The following is an 18330-nucleotide window of genomic DNA, read 5'->3' as shown; positions in this document are numbered from 1 at the left end:
AGGCTAGAAAGTCAGGACCCAGAGTGTCCTCTCTCTGGTTAATAAGAGTGTCTATTTTCTTATTTCTTATTTCTTAATTTATTAAATTTTTATTTTTTATATTAATTACAGTTTATTCACTTTGTATCCCAGGTGTATCCCCCTTCCTCATTCCTTCCCAATCCTTCATCTTCTCCCATGCCCCGCTCCAAGTCCACTGATAGGGGAGGTCCTCTTCTTCTTCCATCTGACCCTAGCTTATCAGGTCTCATCAGGCTGTATTGTCTTCCTCTGTGGCCTGGCAAGGCTGCTCCCCCCTCTGAGGGTGGTGGTGGTCAAAGAGCAGGCCACTGAGTTCATGTCAGAGACAGTCCCTGTTCCCTTTACTAGGGAACCCACTTGGATACTGAGCTACCATGGGCTACATCTGTGCAGGGGTCTTAGGTTATCTCCATGCATGGTCCTTGGTTGGAGCATCAGTCTCAGAAAAGACCCCTGTGCCCAGATATTTCGGTTCTGTTGCTTTCCTTGTGGAGCTCCTGTCCTTTCCACGTCTTACTATCTTCCCCCTTCTTTCCTAAGATTCCCTGCACTCTGCCCAAAGTTTGGTTATGAGTCTCAGCAGAAAGACACACACGGTATATACTCACTTATAAGTGGATACTAGACATATAATATAGGATAAACAAACTAAAATCTGTACACCTAAAGAAGCTAAGCAAGAAGGAGGACCCTGGGTAAGATGATCAATCCTCACTCAGAAAGACAAACAGGATGGACATTGGAAGAAGGAGAAAACGGAAACAGGACAGGAGCTTACCACAGAGGGCCTGAAAGACTCTACCCAGGAGTGTCCATTTTCTTGAAGAGGCTGGGCAGATGGCACAGACACGTCAGGGCTCAAGATCACCAGCAACTGGAAATGTAAGCTTCATCAAGCAAAATCCCCGTAGCTGAGTTTTCACTTAAAGACATGCATTGGCTTTCTCAGTGTGTGCAGAGTTCAGAACCTAGACTCCCTGGCTTTGCATCCTGCCTTTGCCACCTCTTAGCTGTGTAAACTCAGCCAGTTACTCTGCTCCTCCACGACACTAATTGCCCATCTTTTTCTCTGTCCCTCTGCTGTCCCACAGAGGTGGTGCCTTACCTAGCAGGAGGCTTGTAGCCTCAGGCAATCTCTTCAGACCCCTCAAGGCCTTGGTTTTAGAAGGGGTGAGTGCAACCACCCTTTTCTTCTTCTCGGCCTGACGGTAGTGAGCACACATGCTGCTGTTCCAGACCCCTGAAGACACCAGCAAGATGGTAGCGGCCCCCGTCCGAGTGGCTTATGGGACTTTAAACACCCATTTAATTTTATATCGTGTGTATGTGTGTGAGCATGTGTGTGTGAGCGAGTGCAGGTGCCCAAAGAGTCCAGAGGTGCTGGATCCTCCGGAGCTGGCATTACAGGTGATTGTGAGCTGCTTGGTGTGGGTGCTGGGAACCAAGCTTGGATCTGCTCTACAAGAGCAGCGAGTGCCCTTACTGCTGAGCTACCTCTCCAGGGAACTTCAGGATACAGGACACTCAGCACCGGATGCTTGGGGTTGGGGTTCAGCCCCAGCTAGGGAGAAAGGAAAGTCCTGCTTGTTCCCCTGGGCTGCTGAGAGCATGACTTCCCTGTAGTTCTGCCTGCCCCCGGTGGCCTAAACAAGCTCCTTACCCCCCCCCCCCAGCTTCCATATTCCTCTTGTAGATGCCAAAGCACCTGCTGGGGTGACTTCTCATCTCCCTCAAGAACTTGGCCTGGGGTTGTTGGGGGGGCAGCTGTGAGGACAATAGCCGGTTGTGGCATGGGCCTCCAAAGCTGTCTTTATGGGTTTCTGCTGTACTGGCTCCTTCAGCAGGGGCTGTCAGCTCAGGGCTGATGGGCCTGTTGGATAGGGGCTGGTGTTTGTGCTGTCACCGAGGGCAGGAGCTCATTACAGGTGTTAATCCCATGGCCATCCAGCAACACTGGCGAGCCACTAGCCAGCACAGTGGATGAGATGAGAAAAGAGCCCAGCACAGCAAATTGCCCTGTCTGTCTGAGGCAGTGGATTCCACCTGGTCCGAAGGCAGATGTGACAGTGGTTATGAAAGGGCTCACAGATACCTTGAGGCATCCTGGCATCACCAAGGCTAACATTCGGGGGTGTGGTCATGAATCTGTAGTGAAGATTCTTCTGAACTCGGTTTACCATCCCAGCATCCAGGGCCACGGAACCTGCGTCCTGATACCCAGCTCCATCCAGGGTCTAGCTCCTTGGCAAGCTCATTCTTACACCTAGACCTTGGCGATACTATCTCATCTTTCTGGAATACTCTTTGCCTCACATAACTCAAGTCCCTTCTTTGGAGACCCTAAGCAACTTAGTGTGGGCTGGCCAGCTGTCTCTCCCAGCACCATTGGCTTTTCACAGCGTGTGTCATCTTCCAGGACCCCCTCTTTGCACCGACGTTGGGTCAGTGTCTTCCACCCGGTAACTCATGCCTGCTCTGTCTGTGGCACAGTGTAGGTGGTCAGGAAAAGAAAGGTGGCGTGATTCACAGGTGCTACGGTACCATTCCCGTTTCATGATACATCACTGTCTAGGGGCGTGGGCGGAACAGCTCACAGAAAGCTTATTTTCAGGGGGTGTTTGTTCTCCCCAGGTCCGGAGGCAGGAGGATTTGCCTACGTTGGGACGCTGGGATGTGGTAGTCTGGATCTGGTGGGGGACTTCATCCGTCTTTGCTTACCATTTGCATGGCTCAGTTTGGAGGTTCTGCTTCCTCTTCTGGTTTCCTGGTTGGTCCTCAGATCCACAGAACTATTCCAATACTTCCTCAGAGTCCCGGATGTCCTGGTCTGACAGGCCAGAGACAGTGTCTGCCGTGGGAAAAAGAAATCCCCCAGGGCAGGCGAGTGGCAGAGATGGTTGCGTGGGTAGAGAGCCCACAGTGAGTGCTCAGTCAGGGCCCTGTGGCCTCCCCACAGCCTCTTAACATCCGCACCATCACCATCTCCACTTCGCAGATGAGCAAACTGAGGTCTGGGGAGAAGTGCAGACATTTGCCACAGATCTCATCAACTAGCAAAAATCAGAGTTCAGTTTGGGTCTCACTCTGATGGATGCTACAACGTGGCCTAATCCCTGTGCCGTGCTGCCTGCTGTGGCTTCCGAAGGACCCAGAGAACCCTTCTCAGAATCAAGACATGGAGTTGGCCCTCAGGAAAATGTAGAAGGGGCCTGGGCAGAGGCTCTGGATAGACTGCAAAAAGTTTAAGGCAGAAAGGACCTGGGCACCAGAGCTGAGGTTGGATGGGGTGGGGGTGAGAGAATGTTTGACGAGAAACCCCCACCCTCATTCTAACCCTAGCACCGGTGTTGGGGTGTCTGGCACATGGAAGGGGATCCTGCAGTCCCGCCCTGCAGGGCTAAGAGACACAGGTCTGGAAGTTCACAAGAACCCCCCCACACACACGTGTTTTTTTTTTTTTTTTTTTAAATTCACTTCTGGAGGACCCTTGCCCAGATTATCTGAGGCCTGGCCATTCTCTGGGCATCTCTGGGCATTTCCTGAGCGCTTGGCAACACTCCCTACTGCCTGGTTTGTAGGCGTGTCCCATGTCCTGCTGTGTTCCCATCTTGGAACCCACTTTTCCTCGCCTCTGAGCTTTTATGCCCCAGTGGTGTTCTTGCCTGCCGCACAGATGAGCCTTCTGGAAGCTGCCCCCTCCCTGTAGACAGCACCTCCTTGCACGATGCCCACAGCACCCCAGTAGGCTGTCACTTTTTTTTTTCAAGACAAGGTTTCTCTGTGTAGCCTTGGCTGTCCTGGAACTCGCTCTGTAGATCAGGCTGGCCTTGAACTCACAGAGATCCGCCTGCCTCTGCCTCCCGAGTGCTGGGATTACAGGCGTGTGTTACTACCGCCCAGCCGTCTGCCACTTTTTTACTACAGTCCTGCTGGATTGAGGCCTCCCCTAGCCAGGTGTTCTCCAGGAAGGGAGCCCAACAAGCTGACCAGTACCTGTCCCTCAGGCAGGCAATGACTCAGGATGCAGCCAGCAGCCACGACGTGCACGGAAGACCGCATCCACCATGCTCTGGAGCGATGCTTGCATGGACTGAGCCTTGGACGCCGCGCAGCCCCCTGGTCAGGTAGGTCCTGGGGAACTGGGAGGCACTCCAGACCCTCAGATGGAGGTCCCATCCCTGCGTGCCACCAGCTGAGTACGTCCCCAAGCATCACCTGGGCAGGAGGCAGGCACAGCCCCTGCCCTGTTTACAGTCCTCTGTGTGAGGCTCTCCTGCTTTCCCTTATATAATCTTCCTTTTCTTCCTGCTCCTCTTCCTGCCCTTCTTCCTCCTCCTCTTCCTTCTCCTCTTCCTCTTCTTCCTCCTCCTCCTCTTCCTCCTCTGCTTCCTCTTGCTCTTCTCTCTCCTCTTCCTACACTGTCCTGTTTTCTTAGCAGCTGTAGATGCACAGTCCCCTCGAGACAAAATTGAACCCTTTGGAAACACAGCCACTTCTCCAAAGGAGCAGCGGGGTCTTGAGGCATCTCTCCCCAGAGACTTGAGGCGTCTCTCCCCAGAGTCTTGAGGCATCTCTCCCCAGAGACTGTTTGTTTCCAGTTCTTTGCACAGCCCCCTTCTGCCCTTCCCTGACTCTCCTAGGCTGCAGGGCGTGTGCAGGCTGGGGTGGTTGTGTCCCCTGAGGCTGGTGCCTAGTTACAAGGGTGCCTTATGCTGCCGATGGTCCTCTTATTCCTGTGTCGCTCAGTCCCTGTTTGGAGGTAGATTCCTTCTGCTTCTTGAACCCACTGCCTCTTTCCTATCTGGAAACTGGCCTGTTCGTACTGTGGCCTCAGCTCTCATGTCACTGCTGTGGACGGCTTTCTCTGTCCTCTGGAGGTAGACAGATTTGGGTTAAGACTCTCACTGACGGTACGCCCTTGTCCATCCCATTTGTCTCTATGGATCCCAATTTCTTGCCTGGATAATGGGAATGATAATGACTCGAAGAGGGGAAACTGGCAGAGAGAGTGTGCGCAAAGGCCCAGCACCATACTAGCACACCGTAGGTGGTCGTCGGTAAAAAGTGTTTTCCCTTCCTCCCTCCCTCCTGGGTCCTGATAGAGCCAAAGTTTACGCAGAAGTTGGGGCAAGCGTCGTTCTGTTAAAAAGTATGGAAATATCTAACTTCTCCCAGGCTGTTTTTTCTGCTGTTGGGTTTTTCTTCTCTTTTTCTTGCAGTACCAAGAGTTGAACCCAGCGCCTCATGGATGCTAGACAAGTGCTCTATCGCTGGGCCGCAGCCCCAGCCCTCTGTAAATTTTAGAAAGGGGAAAGAAAGTCAGTAGGCATCTGGATATACGTCCCGGAGCTTCCAGGGCTCTGAAAGGCACTCACATCCTGAAGAGGCCCGGACCCCCAGCTGCAGGAAGCCCATATCGCCTTCCATCCACCCCATGGATGCAGCCCCGTATCTGTGGTCACCTCTTTAATTGTCAGGGGTTTGCCCTTGCTGAGTTCAGGGAAACCGGGGACCAGCACGTTGAGAAAGCCTGGGAAGTCACGTGACCAGTGCTCAGGGCCTTTCAGCTTAGTGAACAGAGCTTCCCCTTCCCGAGCTCCTCTGCCAAGCAGTTTCGGGAAGCCCCATGACTGTCTGAGACTCCCCGATCCTGGGTCTGGGTGGAGCTCCTCAGAGCTCCCATCTTTATTCTTCTAGCAATTCCTGCCTCCGTCCCAACGGCCTTGCATCTGGTAGGAGTCACTATTGGAAAGCTGGGCAGGGACTGCGTGGGCAGGGACTGCTGAGGAGACCACCTCCATACCCAGAAGTCTCAACAGGCTCATTGGCCTCTAAGGGATCCTAGTTCAGATCGACAACCCCCCTGGCTAAGGAGCCCCCTGCAGACACAGGAAGAAGAAAAGGTCGTTATCCTTCTAGGCTTGTTTGTCGGGGTTGTGGGTGTCATCATTGTCACTGCCACTCAGTATGTCTCACTATGCATACAGCCTAGGCCTAGGCCAGCCTTATTGTACCCCTGGACTCATGATCCAGCAGGGTTCCCGAATAAAACCCTCTCCCTACAGCTCTGCCTGAGGCTCCGGAGAGAGTGAAACTAACCACTGGCCTAACTTGCCCCCTGTCTAGCCGGGCTGTGCCTGAACTGCTGGAGCCTACAGGAGCTGGTCAGCAGGGACCCGGGCCACTTCCTCATCCTCCTGGAACAGATCCTACAGAAAACCCGAGAGGTGAGGGTAACCCACGCGCTGAAGACCACCTCAGGCACTGACCTCATAGAGTCAAGACACAGGTCAGCTCTGAGGACCCCGGAGGGCTTGCCCAACCTGGGAAGCCCATGAGCTGTGCTTGTACACGAGTCTTCCCAGGAAGGGTGTGCTCTGTCTTGTGTAAACATGCCTCAGGTGCCTCGTGTGCCTGAGTTCAACTCCATCTTAGGATAGATGCTACTTGCAGGTCGAGGTATGGACTAGGAGGGGAGGAGGGAAGGGGCTTTACTGAGTTCCTCTCCACAGAAGGACCCACAGCAGCAGGGACACGAAGGAGAGAACCGGTTGGGAAGGGAAACGCAGCATGCAGGCCTTTATGAATGAAGAGCCTGTTTAATGCTGAGCTGGGCTGAGGTTCCAGAATGGGCCAAGTCCCCAAAATGACTCTAGCTGTCTCCTGAGGATTCTCTTCTAAGTTGTCCATATATTATATATATATATATATATGTATGTATTATATATAAAATCACCTTTACAACTTAGCCATGCATTAATATATATTAGTCATTGTATATATTAATATAGCCTACATATTAATGGAGGACTAAGTTGTAAAGGTGATTTTATTTCAGACATGCATTAATATATATTTAATATATATTAAGTAATATATTTAATGCATGACTGAGTTGTAAAGGTGATTTTCTCTCTTAGCTGGTCACCCCCAGAAGAAAGTTCATCATTTAAGTCCCTCGCTGGTGGCATCTTTCAGGGTCATCTTCCTAGTATTAGATTTACTGGTGCCTTAGCTTGCTGATCACAAGCAAGCCAGTTCAGGAGCCACAGCCCCTCTGGAGCCCTTACCTCACAAACCCACATGCGATGGACCCATTGCCATGGAGCAACAGGGACGGCTTTGTGGAAGGTCTCAAGCCAGGGTGGGGGAGCGAAGGGAGAGAGGAGATAGCTGAGTTAATCTGCTGAGGTCAGCACAGAAGAGATGGTGCGCCTCCCGCCCACCAAGCGGCACAGTGGCCGAGAGACCTTGACCTCCCTGTCATCTCCACAGGTCCAAGAAAAGGGCACCTATGACCTCCTCGCCCCACTGGCTCTGCTCTTCTATTCCACCGTCCTCTGTGTAAGTCCGGGTGCCTGGAGCTGAGAGGGAGGAGAGGGAAGAGAGGCCTCTGTCCGGGCCACAGGCCTCACAGCCCTGATAATACTCAGAATCATGGGAGCCATGACACTTGAGATGGGCTTCAACCTCCTGCTCCTTTTATGATCCCATCCAGGGAAGCTCCCAGTCACTATGGATGGTTGCCCTGGTGCCTGCTCTCCCTGGGCTTTTGAGAAGGATCATGCTGAGAGAATGTTATGTCCATCTAATATTTCACCCTAGAGGTCAGCATTACCTGATCTGATCATCCTGGTGAAACAATTGACTGCTGGCATCCTGAACTCAGTATACCCAAAGAATAAAAATATTTCCCTCTCAGGAGGATATTTACATAGGAGTAGCATTTGCACTGAAGATGGTTCCTCAAAATGGGTAGAAGCCGTGGCACCACGTATAATGACCTCTGAGCTCACAGCTTTTCAGAGAGGCTTCCTCAAGTGTTGGGAAAACTGGAGTTTATTTGATGAAAACAAGGCCCGTTGCCTTAGAGACACTCGGGCACCATCTTGTCCATCTGTAGTTCAGGCTTCCCTGGTGTTGCCCTGTGGCATGCTGCTCCCTGGACGTGCCCTGTCTTTTGTGGGATGTCCCAGAAAAGCAGCAGAAACTGTCCTGGGGATGTAAATGAACTCTTCCTCACCTTTTCACTTTGTTTGTTTGTTTGTTTTTGGAGACAGGGTCTCTCTGTGTAGCCCTGGCTGTCCTGGACTCACTGTGTGGACCAGGCTGGCCTGGAACTCACAGAGATCTGCCTGCCTCTGCCTCCTGAGCACTGGGGTTAAAGGTGAGAACCACCGAGCCTGGCTCCCTAGTCATGTCCTACTGCCCCACTTCCGCCCTAGACGCCACACTTCCCACCAGACTCCGACCTCCTCCTGAAGGCAGCCAGCACCTACCACTGCTTCCTGACATGGCCCGTTCCCTACTGCAGCATCTGCCGAGAGCTGCTCACTTTCATTGACGCTGAACTCAAGGCCCCGGGTGAGTTCCGAGGGGGCCAGGGTCACATGACCTGGAGAACTAGCATTTCTGGGACCTCACCCTTGCCCACGCGCTGGCAAGGAGCTTGGGGTGCCCTCTTTAAGTGTTCTCAACTGTGGTCAGATGGCTGAGCTCTCGCGAGTTGAAGAGTCAACATGGGAAGTGATTTAAGGAGGAGGTTTTTTTCAGGGAGCCAGCCAGGCATGCCCTCTAGTCTGAGTAGCTAGCACAGCGGTTCTCAGCCTGTGGGTCTCGACCCCTTCGGCAAACCTCCATCTCTAGAAATATTTGCATTGTGATTCATAACAGTAGCAAAATTACAGTAATGAAGCAGCAACGAAAATAATTTTATGGTTGTGGCGGTGGTGGGGGGTGGGGCGGAACTGTGTTAGGTCACAGCGTTGGGAAGGTTACAAACCTCTGACTAGCTACAGGGTCTCCCGGGCTGTGCGGCCCACTCAGAGGCGTCTCCGGGAGAATGAGAAGATCCGTTCTTTGCCCCGGGAGCAGATAGGCAGCTGCAGAAGAGAGTGGCTTTCCCCAGGGACAGCGCCGGCAGCTGGGAATGGAGCGGCTGATGGCTGTCCTGGCAAGCGACTGCTCTTCCAAACCGCGCTCTCTAGTGCCATGCGAGCCGATGCACGCGGTTGCGGGTGGAGGACATAGGACAGCCTGCAGTCAGCTCTCTCCTTCCACCTCCATGTAGGTCCTGGGATCAAATGCAGGTCATCGGGCTTGGCAGCACCCTCCCTTCCCTACTGAGCCGCTGGTTTGTTTTGTTTTGTTTTGTTTTGTTTTGGGGGGGGGTTGTTTTGTTTTGTTTTGTTTTTTATGAGAGTCATAACAAAACCACCATAGAACAAGAGGAAGAAGAACCAAGTCTGATTCCCTGAGAGGTTGCCCCGGGCAGAGTAAAACGCCTCGCTGCTGACTCAGGGAAGTCTCCGTAGATCCCGTAAGCCATTTGCTTAGTGCCAACGCGCTCTCTTGATATTCAAAGCCCCTCAGTATATGGAAACTATTGCTGCAGAAGTAGTTTTAATATGGCAACAGCCCAAGGGAACCGCCGCAAGCTTTTCCATTAAACTTGAGCATCATTCTGGTTTTCCTTATGTGTATTTTGCCTATGCAAAAAGAGAACCAAAAATATTTCTCCATCTGGAAGAGATGACATTTTAATTTTATAGCACCCAATTGCTTATCTAAGTGTGATCGAACTACTGGATGAGTGACTCAGAGAGAGAAAAGGCAGAGTAAAGTTTCCCCGTTTACCAACCCCACCTATAGGAAAATATCCACGACTCAGGGGCAGCAGGGGCAGCAGGGACACTGTTACAAGTTTGAGAGCCAGCCTGAGCTACAGAGCCAGATCATGTTTCAAAAAGAAAGAGGTAGACACAGAGAGGAAAGGAGAAGGGGAAAAGGAAGTGAGAAAGGGAAGGAGTGAGGCACAGAAGGGGAGGACACAATGGAGACAGAAACCTAAGAAAATGTAAGATAAGAAACATGAATAACCTAGAGAGGGGTCAGCCCTGACTTACTAGAAAACTGTTAACGGTGGGACTGAGCCAGTGTCCTGGTGACATGAGGTATCATGAAAATAATGTAACCAAATCAAAGCACCAAGGTCCTTGAAAATGGAACAGCTAAAGCCTAGTTGAAACTGTAACTGTTCCACAGAAGCATTTAAGCATGGCGTTTGCTGTGCATCTATTGCTGTTCTCAGGACAGGCTGAGAAGGCGGCATCTGCACGACGATGTCTTTAATGCGAAGGTTCCTAAAACAGCCCTACGGTGTAGGAGCAGGTCATAGGATAGGAGGTAGTGTCCAGAAACAGTTAAATACATAAAAGCTATGACCTGGCAAAGAGGCGCCCTCTAACCAGTAATAAAAGAACTCAGTCGTTTAATTAATGGTATCAGGTTAACTGGCAGATCATTTTAAACAGGAGTTAAAATTCTACCCTAAAAATAAAACCCAGCGGAGCATTGATAGTGCACGCCTTTACCTCAGCACCCTGGAGTCAGAGGCAGGTGGACCTCTGTGAGTGTGGGGCCAGCCTCGTCTATAATGAGTTCCAGGCCAGCCAGAGCTACATAGAAGGAATGTATCCCAAATAAAACAAAACAAAGGTCCATCTCAAACATAAAGTAAAAGACTTAAGAATGGAAAACAAGATAACAAAAACAGTAGAAGAAAAATAGGGTATGTGACCCTGGGCTGGAGAAGAGTCATCAAGCATTCCTAAGGTAAAAGCCACAGAGAACTGTGAGGGTCTGAAAGTCAGGAACTGAAGTCTCATAAGTGGAACAAAATGACAAAGTTAAAAAAAAAAAATGGTGATAGAAATTATTTCAGACCCATGGAAGCTTATTTTGAGTCAATTTAAAAAAATCTTCAGACACACCAGTGAAAATGTAAACAAGGACACGATTCATACGCATCAAAAAACAATACCACCTACACTAGGAATGAAGCAGATGCAGAATTAGAGGGAGGCACAGGTTTCCTCGTCAGATTGCCAACTTTAAAAAGACTGAAAATACCAGTGTTGATGGGAAAGAGGCCTGGATTAGCTCCAGCATCGCCCTTTCATGCAGCTGTGCCATCTGTGGAACGCAATCCAGAAAACTATCTGTGGCTGTGCAAAGATTTAGCAGGAGAAATGTTCATCAAATGTGCCTTCCTAGTCATTAGCCAGTGCAAAACCCTGAATAATGACCACAGTTCAGTATACGGATGCCGAGTCATTTGGTAGAACACTATTCAGTTTCCCAAGATGGAGGCTGCAGAAATGGCTCAGCAGTTAAGAGCAAATACTGCTCTCTCAGAGGATCTGAGAGATCCTAGCTAGCGCCAACACTGGGCAGCGCACAGCCACCTTAAATCCAATTCCACAGGATCTGTCGCCCTCTACTGGCCTCCTAGAGCACCTGCACCCACATACTCATTTTCCCACACAGTACATTTGCACATAATAAAAAATAAAATATTTAAAAAATATAATATTTAAAAAGAAGTACTTAGATCAAAAGATGCTGATTAATTAGTTGACTGAGCCTCCCCCCCCAATACACTGTACATTGTAATTCTTTTGCTCTTCTGTGGTAACATTTATTCATTCCAGGTTGTGTCGACTGTGTAAGCATTTACCCGCAGCCACACACAGTAAACATAATCTGTCAGCGGCTTTACCTTCTGTCCCCCAACTCAGGAGCGCTGAGATGTTCAGGACTGAAATTCTGTTCTGGACTTCCTTTGCAAGGGTCCATGTCTTGTCAACCAACTCATCTGTCTGCTCCTCGACTTTTGTTATCTGTTTCCCCACAACCAGTCAGCACAAATAAGCAGAGTGGGTGCTAGTGAAAGTCCTCCTGTAAATGGTCTCCTCGTGGAAGGGACCTGAGTGGAAAGTCTTTCCTTCCTTCCTTCCTTCCTTCCTTCCTTCCTTCCTTCCTTCCTTTCTTCCTTTCTTCCTTCCTTCCTTCCATCTTTCCTTCCTTTCTTCCTTTTTTTCCTTTTCCTTTTTGGTTTTTCAAGACAGGGTTTCTCTGTGTAGCCCTGGCTATCCCGGATTCCTTTGTAGAGCAGGCTGGCCTTGAACTCACAGAGACCCACCTGCCTCTTCCTTCCCAGTGCTGGGATTACAGGTGTGTGCCACCACACCTAGCCAGTTAAGAGACCATAAGACCTGGAGTCAAAAAGATGCTCCAGGGTATTTTCAGCAGACAGTCTCCCAACCCAACTTAACATGCATCCTAAAGGAGCAATCAGCATGAGGTCAGTTTATTTCATGGACCTGTCTTGGCTTCTGGCTGTTGACTGGGATTCTTTTCCAGGAGACAAAGCTTTTCTTTCCCTTTGCAATTTCAAGAGAAAGGATTTAAACTTCAGATGCTTTGCCAGTGCCTCTGTGCACGCAGAACTGAGTGGCTCCTTTTTCTGTGAAGTGGTCCAGGGAGCTGCTGTACGGGGGAGGGGTGTCACCTGTGGAGAGACTGCTTCCCACTTTCAGGCAGAACCATGTGGCTAGCCCTAGGCAGATGCACGCAATGCCCCGAGATGTTTTTGTGGGTTGTTGGTCAGGAGCACTGTTCTCATCAGCTCAGCAAACGGATGTGGAGAGGCAGGTGTGAGGTCAAGGCCATGGGATGATGGGACGCTAAGCTTGGGACTCAAGTGCCAGGCAGAACAGCCATCGATGGTGGAAATGGAGAACGGGCCCTTTGCCAAAGCAGGGAAGACCCAGGAGTGGCCGCTCACGGCTGAGGGCTCTTGGTATAACCCTAGACTATCTGGGGTACACTCAGACGCCGGGAGCAGGGTGCGCTCACAGGGCCGCCCATCCCTCTTCGAGGGTAAGAAGAACTGAAATAGGAAACCATGACCTCCCCTGGCGTCAGAGAATCATTTCCAAACAGCTCAAAAGCTCCCACGGGTTTGTACTGAGCCTGCATTGAACGTAGAATCCATTCCTTGCTGAGCCAGTAGAAGGCAGTAGAGCTGGCTTCAGGAAAGGCAGAGCACCTAAGCATGGTAGCACACACCTTGGGCCTCACAGAGAGACCCTGTCTCAAGAAGAAGACAACAAGGCAGGAGAAACGGATGCAGATCTCTCACATACAAACTGACAGACATTAGATATGCATTAACAGACGTCAGAGGCAATCTTAGTTCTCATCATTTATAAACTTCTGATGGAGCCAGAGCTTTGGGAATTACCATTTCCACAGAACAACCACAACAAAACGCTTGTAACTTTTCTCATTCTCCTAAGGTGGCCTCTGATTTCACAGAAGCCGAGCCCTAGTTCTCAGCAAGTAGTGGGATCCATAAGTTCCCTTCTTCTACATAACCTGGAGGTAGGCCCAGTGGAGAATGTCTTTGTGCCACTTTTGATGGAACTTATTTCTGTGTGACCCCCTCCTGTCTGTTGTGAGCCTGGCCAAGGGAGGCAGCCGGGGAAGGCTGGCACAGAGGCCAGGGAACTTGAATTCTTGAAGGAGGCGCCCAGATAGATCTGTGGTTCCTTGGGCTTGGTGCCAGACCACTGATTCCAAATGCTGGGCCTGACTCTGCTACTCACTGTCTCTGAGGCCCTTCCATAAGACATGGAGCACGCATAGCCTCAGTTTCCCCATCTGAACAATGGGAGCACAGTGCTGCCTTTTTCTTGCAGCAGTCTGTGAGGACGAGCACTGCTTCCGTTGATTTCAGCCTCGCAGGGGGCGATAAGCATTGGGATGCTGATGACTTCAGGGACAGGTCCTGTCAGAGTCATAAAGGGATGACAAGGGACCTAGGGATCTGGGCCCTCCCCCAGTAGAGTCTGGGAGACTCAGCTGAAGTGGAGACAGCAGCTGGCAGTCTCCATGTGTATGGAGGAAGTAGGCTGGTTACTGGACAGGGCCTCCCGGTTCCTTCTGACTCCACCCACAACGGTGCCAACCCCTGCAGCACCGCCCTTTAGTCTTCAGCCTGCGTGTCTCTTGAGCGTTGACCCCTTGCTCACACGGCGACACAGAATACCACACTTGCAATGGACCGATCTGGTGACAAGGGCCCTTTGCATGTGAGACTTGAACCTCAAGGACTGTGTCTCACCAGGCCACGTGCAGTCCTACTGGGTGAGAAAAACGATATCACATCCCCAACATACACATAAGTGAGACATTCACTTCCCCTTGTCCAAGCTTCTGGTCAAGTGCGAGAGAAGGAACCTTATGTGACAAGCACCTCTGTTTTGTCACGGACTAGCCAATGAGCTTGGGTGGGCCGCTTAACCTCTGAGTCTGTCCGTGGAAGCGGGACTCCTGTTGATGATGTCATTCTTGTGTGCTCACAGCATGGTCAGCATGACAAGCGCAGGTCTCACGGAGCCCCAGAACAGCTCTGGGTGCAGGCGCTGGCACAGTCACGGTTTAAACAATGAGGCAGGAGCCAGGCAGCAGGCAGCCTGTCCACACCCACACATTAACAAGCCCTGCACGCGGGAACCCCCAAAGTCAGGATGAAGCCCTCCCCTGATCACCAAGACATGCGACCCCCACGCCCAGAAGACCCCGGCTGTTCTTGTCTTTATGTCGGCACTGTGCTGCAGTGGGGAACTTTCCTGCTCAGGAAAAGTCCCACGTCCTGTGTCAGTCGGTTCTAGTATGTTGCCAGCTCAGGCCCTAGCCCACCGGTGCGTCCCCACAAAGCCCTGACCTCAGGATAAGCAGCAATGACATCACCAGTAGAGGCGAGGGGATGCTGAGGGATGTCTTCATGGTGAGGCTGGGAGTTCTACCGAATAGTTGTGTCTCTGCTGGGAACTGTGGGTGTCCTGACTGTTCAGACAGGCCACTCGCTCCAAACGCAGCTTCTCCATGGTCGGTGTGTGCCAGGAGCTACCAGTGTCTTCCCAAATAGTGTCCTCCTCTTGGTGCTGCAAAGCAAAGCAGATAAGCGCAGAGAAGAACATAGGAAGCAGCCCCTGTTCTGACTTACCAAAGCCCTGAGATGAGGCGATAGAACTGTCCCTAGACACAGGCATGGGGAAAACATGACAGAGGAGAGCCCTCCTCAAGAACGCCATAGGAAGGGTGACCATGGCGACTGCAGCTGCCAACAACGTCCAAAGACAAATACAAGGAAAATGGCGAAAGGCTGGGCCGACGGGCTTGGGACCAGGGTGAAAACATGAGGTGGGATGCAGTGGGCCCAGAAGTCCACAGCCTGGCATTTTTGGCAACTTTTATTCAGGGACAAAGACTTTACGGCTCGCAGTGTGACTGGCTGTCCATCCTAGGTCAACAGAGGCAGAGTTAGCCGTGGAGATGAGGAGGCCCTGGGGAGTGGGCTGCTCGTTTTAAGACGCTCGAAGGGCCTTTGCTCAGTGGGTAGAGCACCTGCCATGCAAGTGTGAAGACCTGAGTTCCGGTTCCCGTAGCTGGTGGGTGGAGTGCCAGCCTCCCTGTAATCCTGGTTCTCAGGGGGCAAATGCAGGGAATCCCCGAGGTGAGGTGGCTGCCTCCCTGGCAGAACCAGCAAGCCCTGGGTTCCGGTGAGAGATCCTGCCTCCCTTTATAAAACTGGGAGCAACTGAGAAAGGTGCCCTATGCCAACCCTACCACCACACACATACACTTCACACACGTTTATGCATGCATGTGAGCCCATAAACATGCAGACACACATACTCACACATACTTCCAAAACACACACTTCCACACTTAATAAAAACACCATTAAATAGAGCTAAAGAGATAGGGTGTTTTCGTAGCACATTCAAGGCTCTGGGTTCTTCTACCCACAAAAACTCCCACACAAGCACTCGAGAAACCGGAAAAATAACATCAACAGAAGATTTGCTTGTCTGTGTGTGTGCTGCAGAGGGTGTGGCGGGATTGAATTTATCTTTGCAATGTATGTGCATGGCCGCTAGATGGCAGTCCGATTCCTTGGAGTAACAGCCGCTGCTTTAAGGACTAGACCTAACATTAGCGTCTGTGACAGTTACAGAAAGGAAACATCGCACAAAGAGCCCACAATTAGAGCAACGAGGTCCCACATTAGAAGAGCATGAATTGGTAATTTCCTGTCGTTTACTAAACAAATTTCATGGCCTTTGTGTTTACGGCTTTCTTGGCTTTCCTGCATCCAGGGGGAATCCCCTCCCTGGTCCAGCTCAGTCCCAGCCAGGGGTGCCCAGCAGGGACTTCCTTGTGACTATTTCTGAACGTTGTTTCCTTTCAGTGTGTTCGAAGCAGGGGAGGAAGGGAGGCTGGCTGTGCCGGGGACTGTCACAGAAAGCAGGCACCAGGCAAGACCCAGAACCCCAGGGTGCTATGGGAAGCCAGGCAGGGAAGAGTAGAGTGGCAGGATGCTGCCTGGCCAGTGTGAGGCCGAGCATGGAGGGTGCCGGGTGCCTGGCACCCCCCCCCATACACACACTGAAGGAAGACCCCAGGCGTAAGTGGCACCGTGTGTGGGTCTAGGCACTATTTGGCAGTGTCCTGGGCCTGAGTTCTCCTTGTGAAATTCTGCCTCCCAGGAAGGCCAAGTGGTGCCTCCCAGGTGGCCCAGGGACTCAGCTCTGAGTAGCCACAGGGTGCCCCTCTGTCTCTTCCGGAGGAACTGAGGACCAGGGTCGCATGACCTACCTGCTGGCAAAGCCAGAATAGAGCCTCCAGGGTCACTCCCAGCCTGATCAGCCAGAACTGGCTTGTAGGAAGCCCAGGACAGGATTGGCGGAAGCTCACCTACCCTCTCCTCTGTTTGTTGGTCCGCAGGGATCTCCTACCAGCGTCTGGTGAGGGCTGAGCAGGGCCTGTCCATCAAGAGCCACCGGAGTTCCACTGTGTGAGTGTGCTTAGGGGAGGGAGACACAAGGCAGGGCACTTCTGCCCTTCCCCAGCCGCTGCAGCAGGCACAGCTGCAGCCCATGTCTGCACATCCCAGAAACGGGCAACAGGGAACCCTGGGAACCAACAGCCCCCAACGCCTGTGGTGTTTGGGTACCTGAGGATCTCCCTTCATATTCATATATCTGTGACCACAGAGGCCAGAAGAAAGTATCAGATCTCCTGGGACTGGAGTTGCAGACTGCTGTGAGCTGCCATGTGGGTGCTGGGAATCGAACCCAGGTCCTCTGGAAGAGCAGCAGGTGTTCTTAACCGCAGAGCCATCTCACCAGCCCCCTTCCTTCACATTCACAAAGGGGCTGGTACACATTACTTTCTTCATCTCTGATGTTCAGGTGAAGAAAATGGAGGCGGAGGGGCCGGGTCATTTCCCCGAGATCACAGTTGGCGAATTCATGAGTCAGGATTTGAGTCTTGGCCTCACTCACGGGCCCCACCCTGGGGTCTCTCCTGTTACTAAAACAATGCTTCCACGTTCCTCTTGATCTGGGCTTATACACGTTAAATCAGGCGTGGTGTCACAGACCTGTAGTTCACACGTAAGGCAGAAGATTGTGAGTTAAAGGTCAGCCTGGACTACGTAGTGAGACCCTTTTTTTGTTTTTGTTTTTGTTTTTGTTTGTTTGTTTGTTTTAGTTATTTGACAGCCTGGCACAGGGGTGAGAGAAGAGTTTCCTGGAAAATCAACCCTATCACATAAAATGAGTTTTGAACTGTCCTTATTTATTTACCTTTTTACTGAATGATCACCCCAAACTTAATATGTAGCAGACATCGGCTTTGAACCCTTGCTTCTCTGCCGCCACAAGTCAAGCGCTGGGATGGCAGACGTGAGCCGTTTGCTTCGTCTGGCTTTTCTATTCCATTTAAGTAACAAGATCTGGTTGGAAATCCGCATGCCACTGTGATTGCCACCCTGAGCCCTGGGCTGCAGTTTCAGTGTGTGCACGTGCGTGCGTGCGTGCGTGCGTGCGTGTGCTTGAACCCAGGGCTCTGTGTGTGCTAGTCAATTACTCATTGACAGAGCTACACCCCTAGCTCCTCCAGTTTGGTTTTTTAAAAAATATTTATTTTGTTTTTAATTATTTGTATGTATGTGTGTGTTTGTGTGTAGTCAGGTATGGGTGTGTGTGTGTGTGTGTGTGTGTGTGTGTGTCTCTGTGTGGTCAGGTATGGGTGTGAGTGCAGCCGCCTGCAGAGGCCAGAGGTGTGCAACCCCCTGGAGCTGGCTTAGAGGTGGTTGTGAGCTGCCAGTGGATGCTGGGAGCTCAGGTTCTCTGCAGGAGCAGCACACACCACCTGGCTCTGAGCCCTGTCTTCCCTCAAGTTCAGTCCTGAAAGAGTTGTTGAAAGCTCTGCCTGGAAAAGACTCCAGAGAAATCAGAAGTGTGCCCAAGGAAATGGGCTCCCATTGCCCGCAGCCCCTTCCCGGTGGCCACTGTCGCGTGCCTCGTGCTGGGCTGGGAGAGGGCCTGTGTGGAGCCCACGGGGGCTCAGGGGCTGCAGCCGAGGGCATGGGGGCTGCAGCGGCACCACGGC

The 18330-nt window shown here is 51.5% G+C and overlaps 1 protein-coding gene across 3 annotated transcripts in view; it reads left to right on the top strand.

Annotated features, from left to right (window-relative positions):
• Pik3r5 (phosphoinositide-3-kinase regulatory subunit 5) overlaps positions 1–18330 on the top strand; it is a 59018-nt gene that overhangs the window by 33378 nt on the left and 7310 nt on the right. For 2 of the 3 annotated variants that reach the window (XM_055594292.1, XM_055594293.1), the window contains exons 2-6: positions 4026–4145; positions 6148–6248; positions 7297–7365; positions 8247–8385; positions 16660–16729. In XM_055594292.1, the coding sequence (XP_055450267.1) occupies positions 4043–4145; positions 6148–6248; positions 7297–7365; positions 8247–8385; positions 16660–16729 (482 nt within the window). In that variant the 5' untranslated portion in view covers positions 4026–4042. The remainder of the gene's footprint in view (positions 1–4025; positions 4146–6147; positions 6249–7296; positions 7366–8246; positions 8386–16659; positions 16730–18330) is intronic. The other variant, XM_055594294.1, reaches the window with a different exon arrangement.

The sequence above is a fragment of the Psammomys obesus genome, unplaced genomic scaffold (genome assembly GCF_907164565.1).
Source record: "Psammomys obesus unplaced genomic scaffold, mPsaObe1.curated_primary_1811, whole genome shotgun sequence".
NCBI lineage: Eukaryota > Metazoa > Chordata > Mammalia > Rodentia > Muridae > Psammomys > Psammomys obesus.
This window is presented reverse-complemented; position numbering and strand designations above follow the sequence as displayed.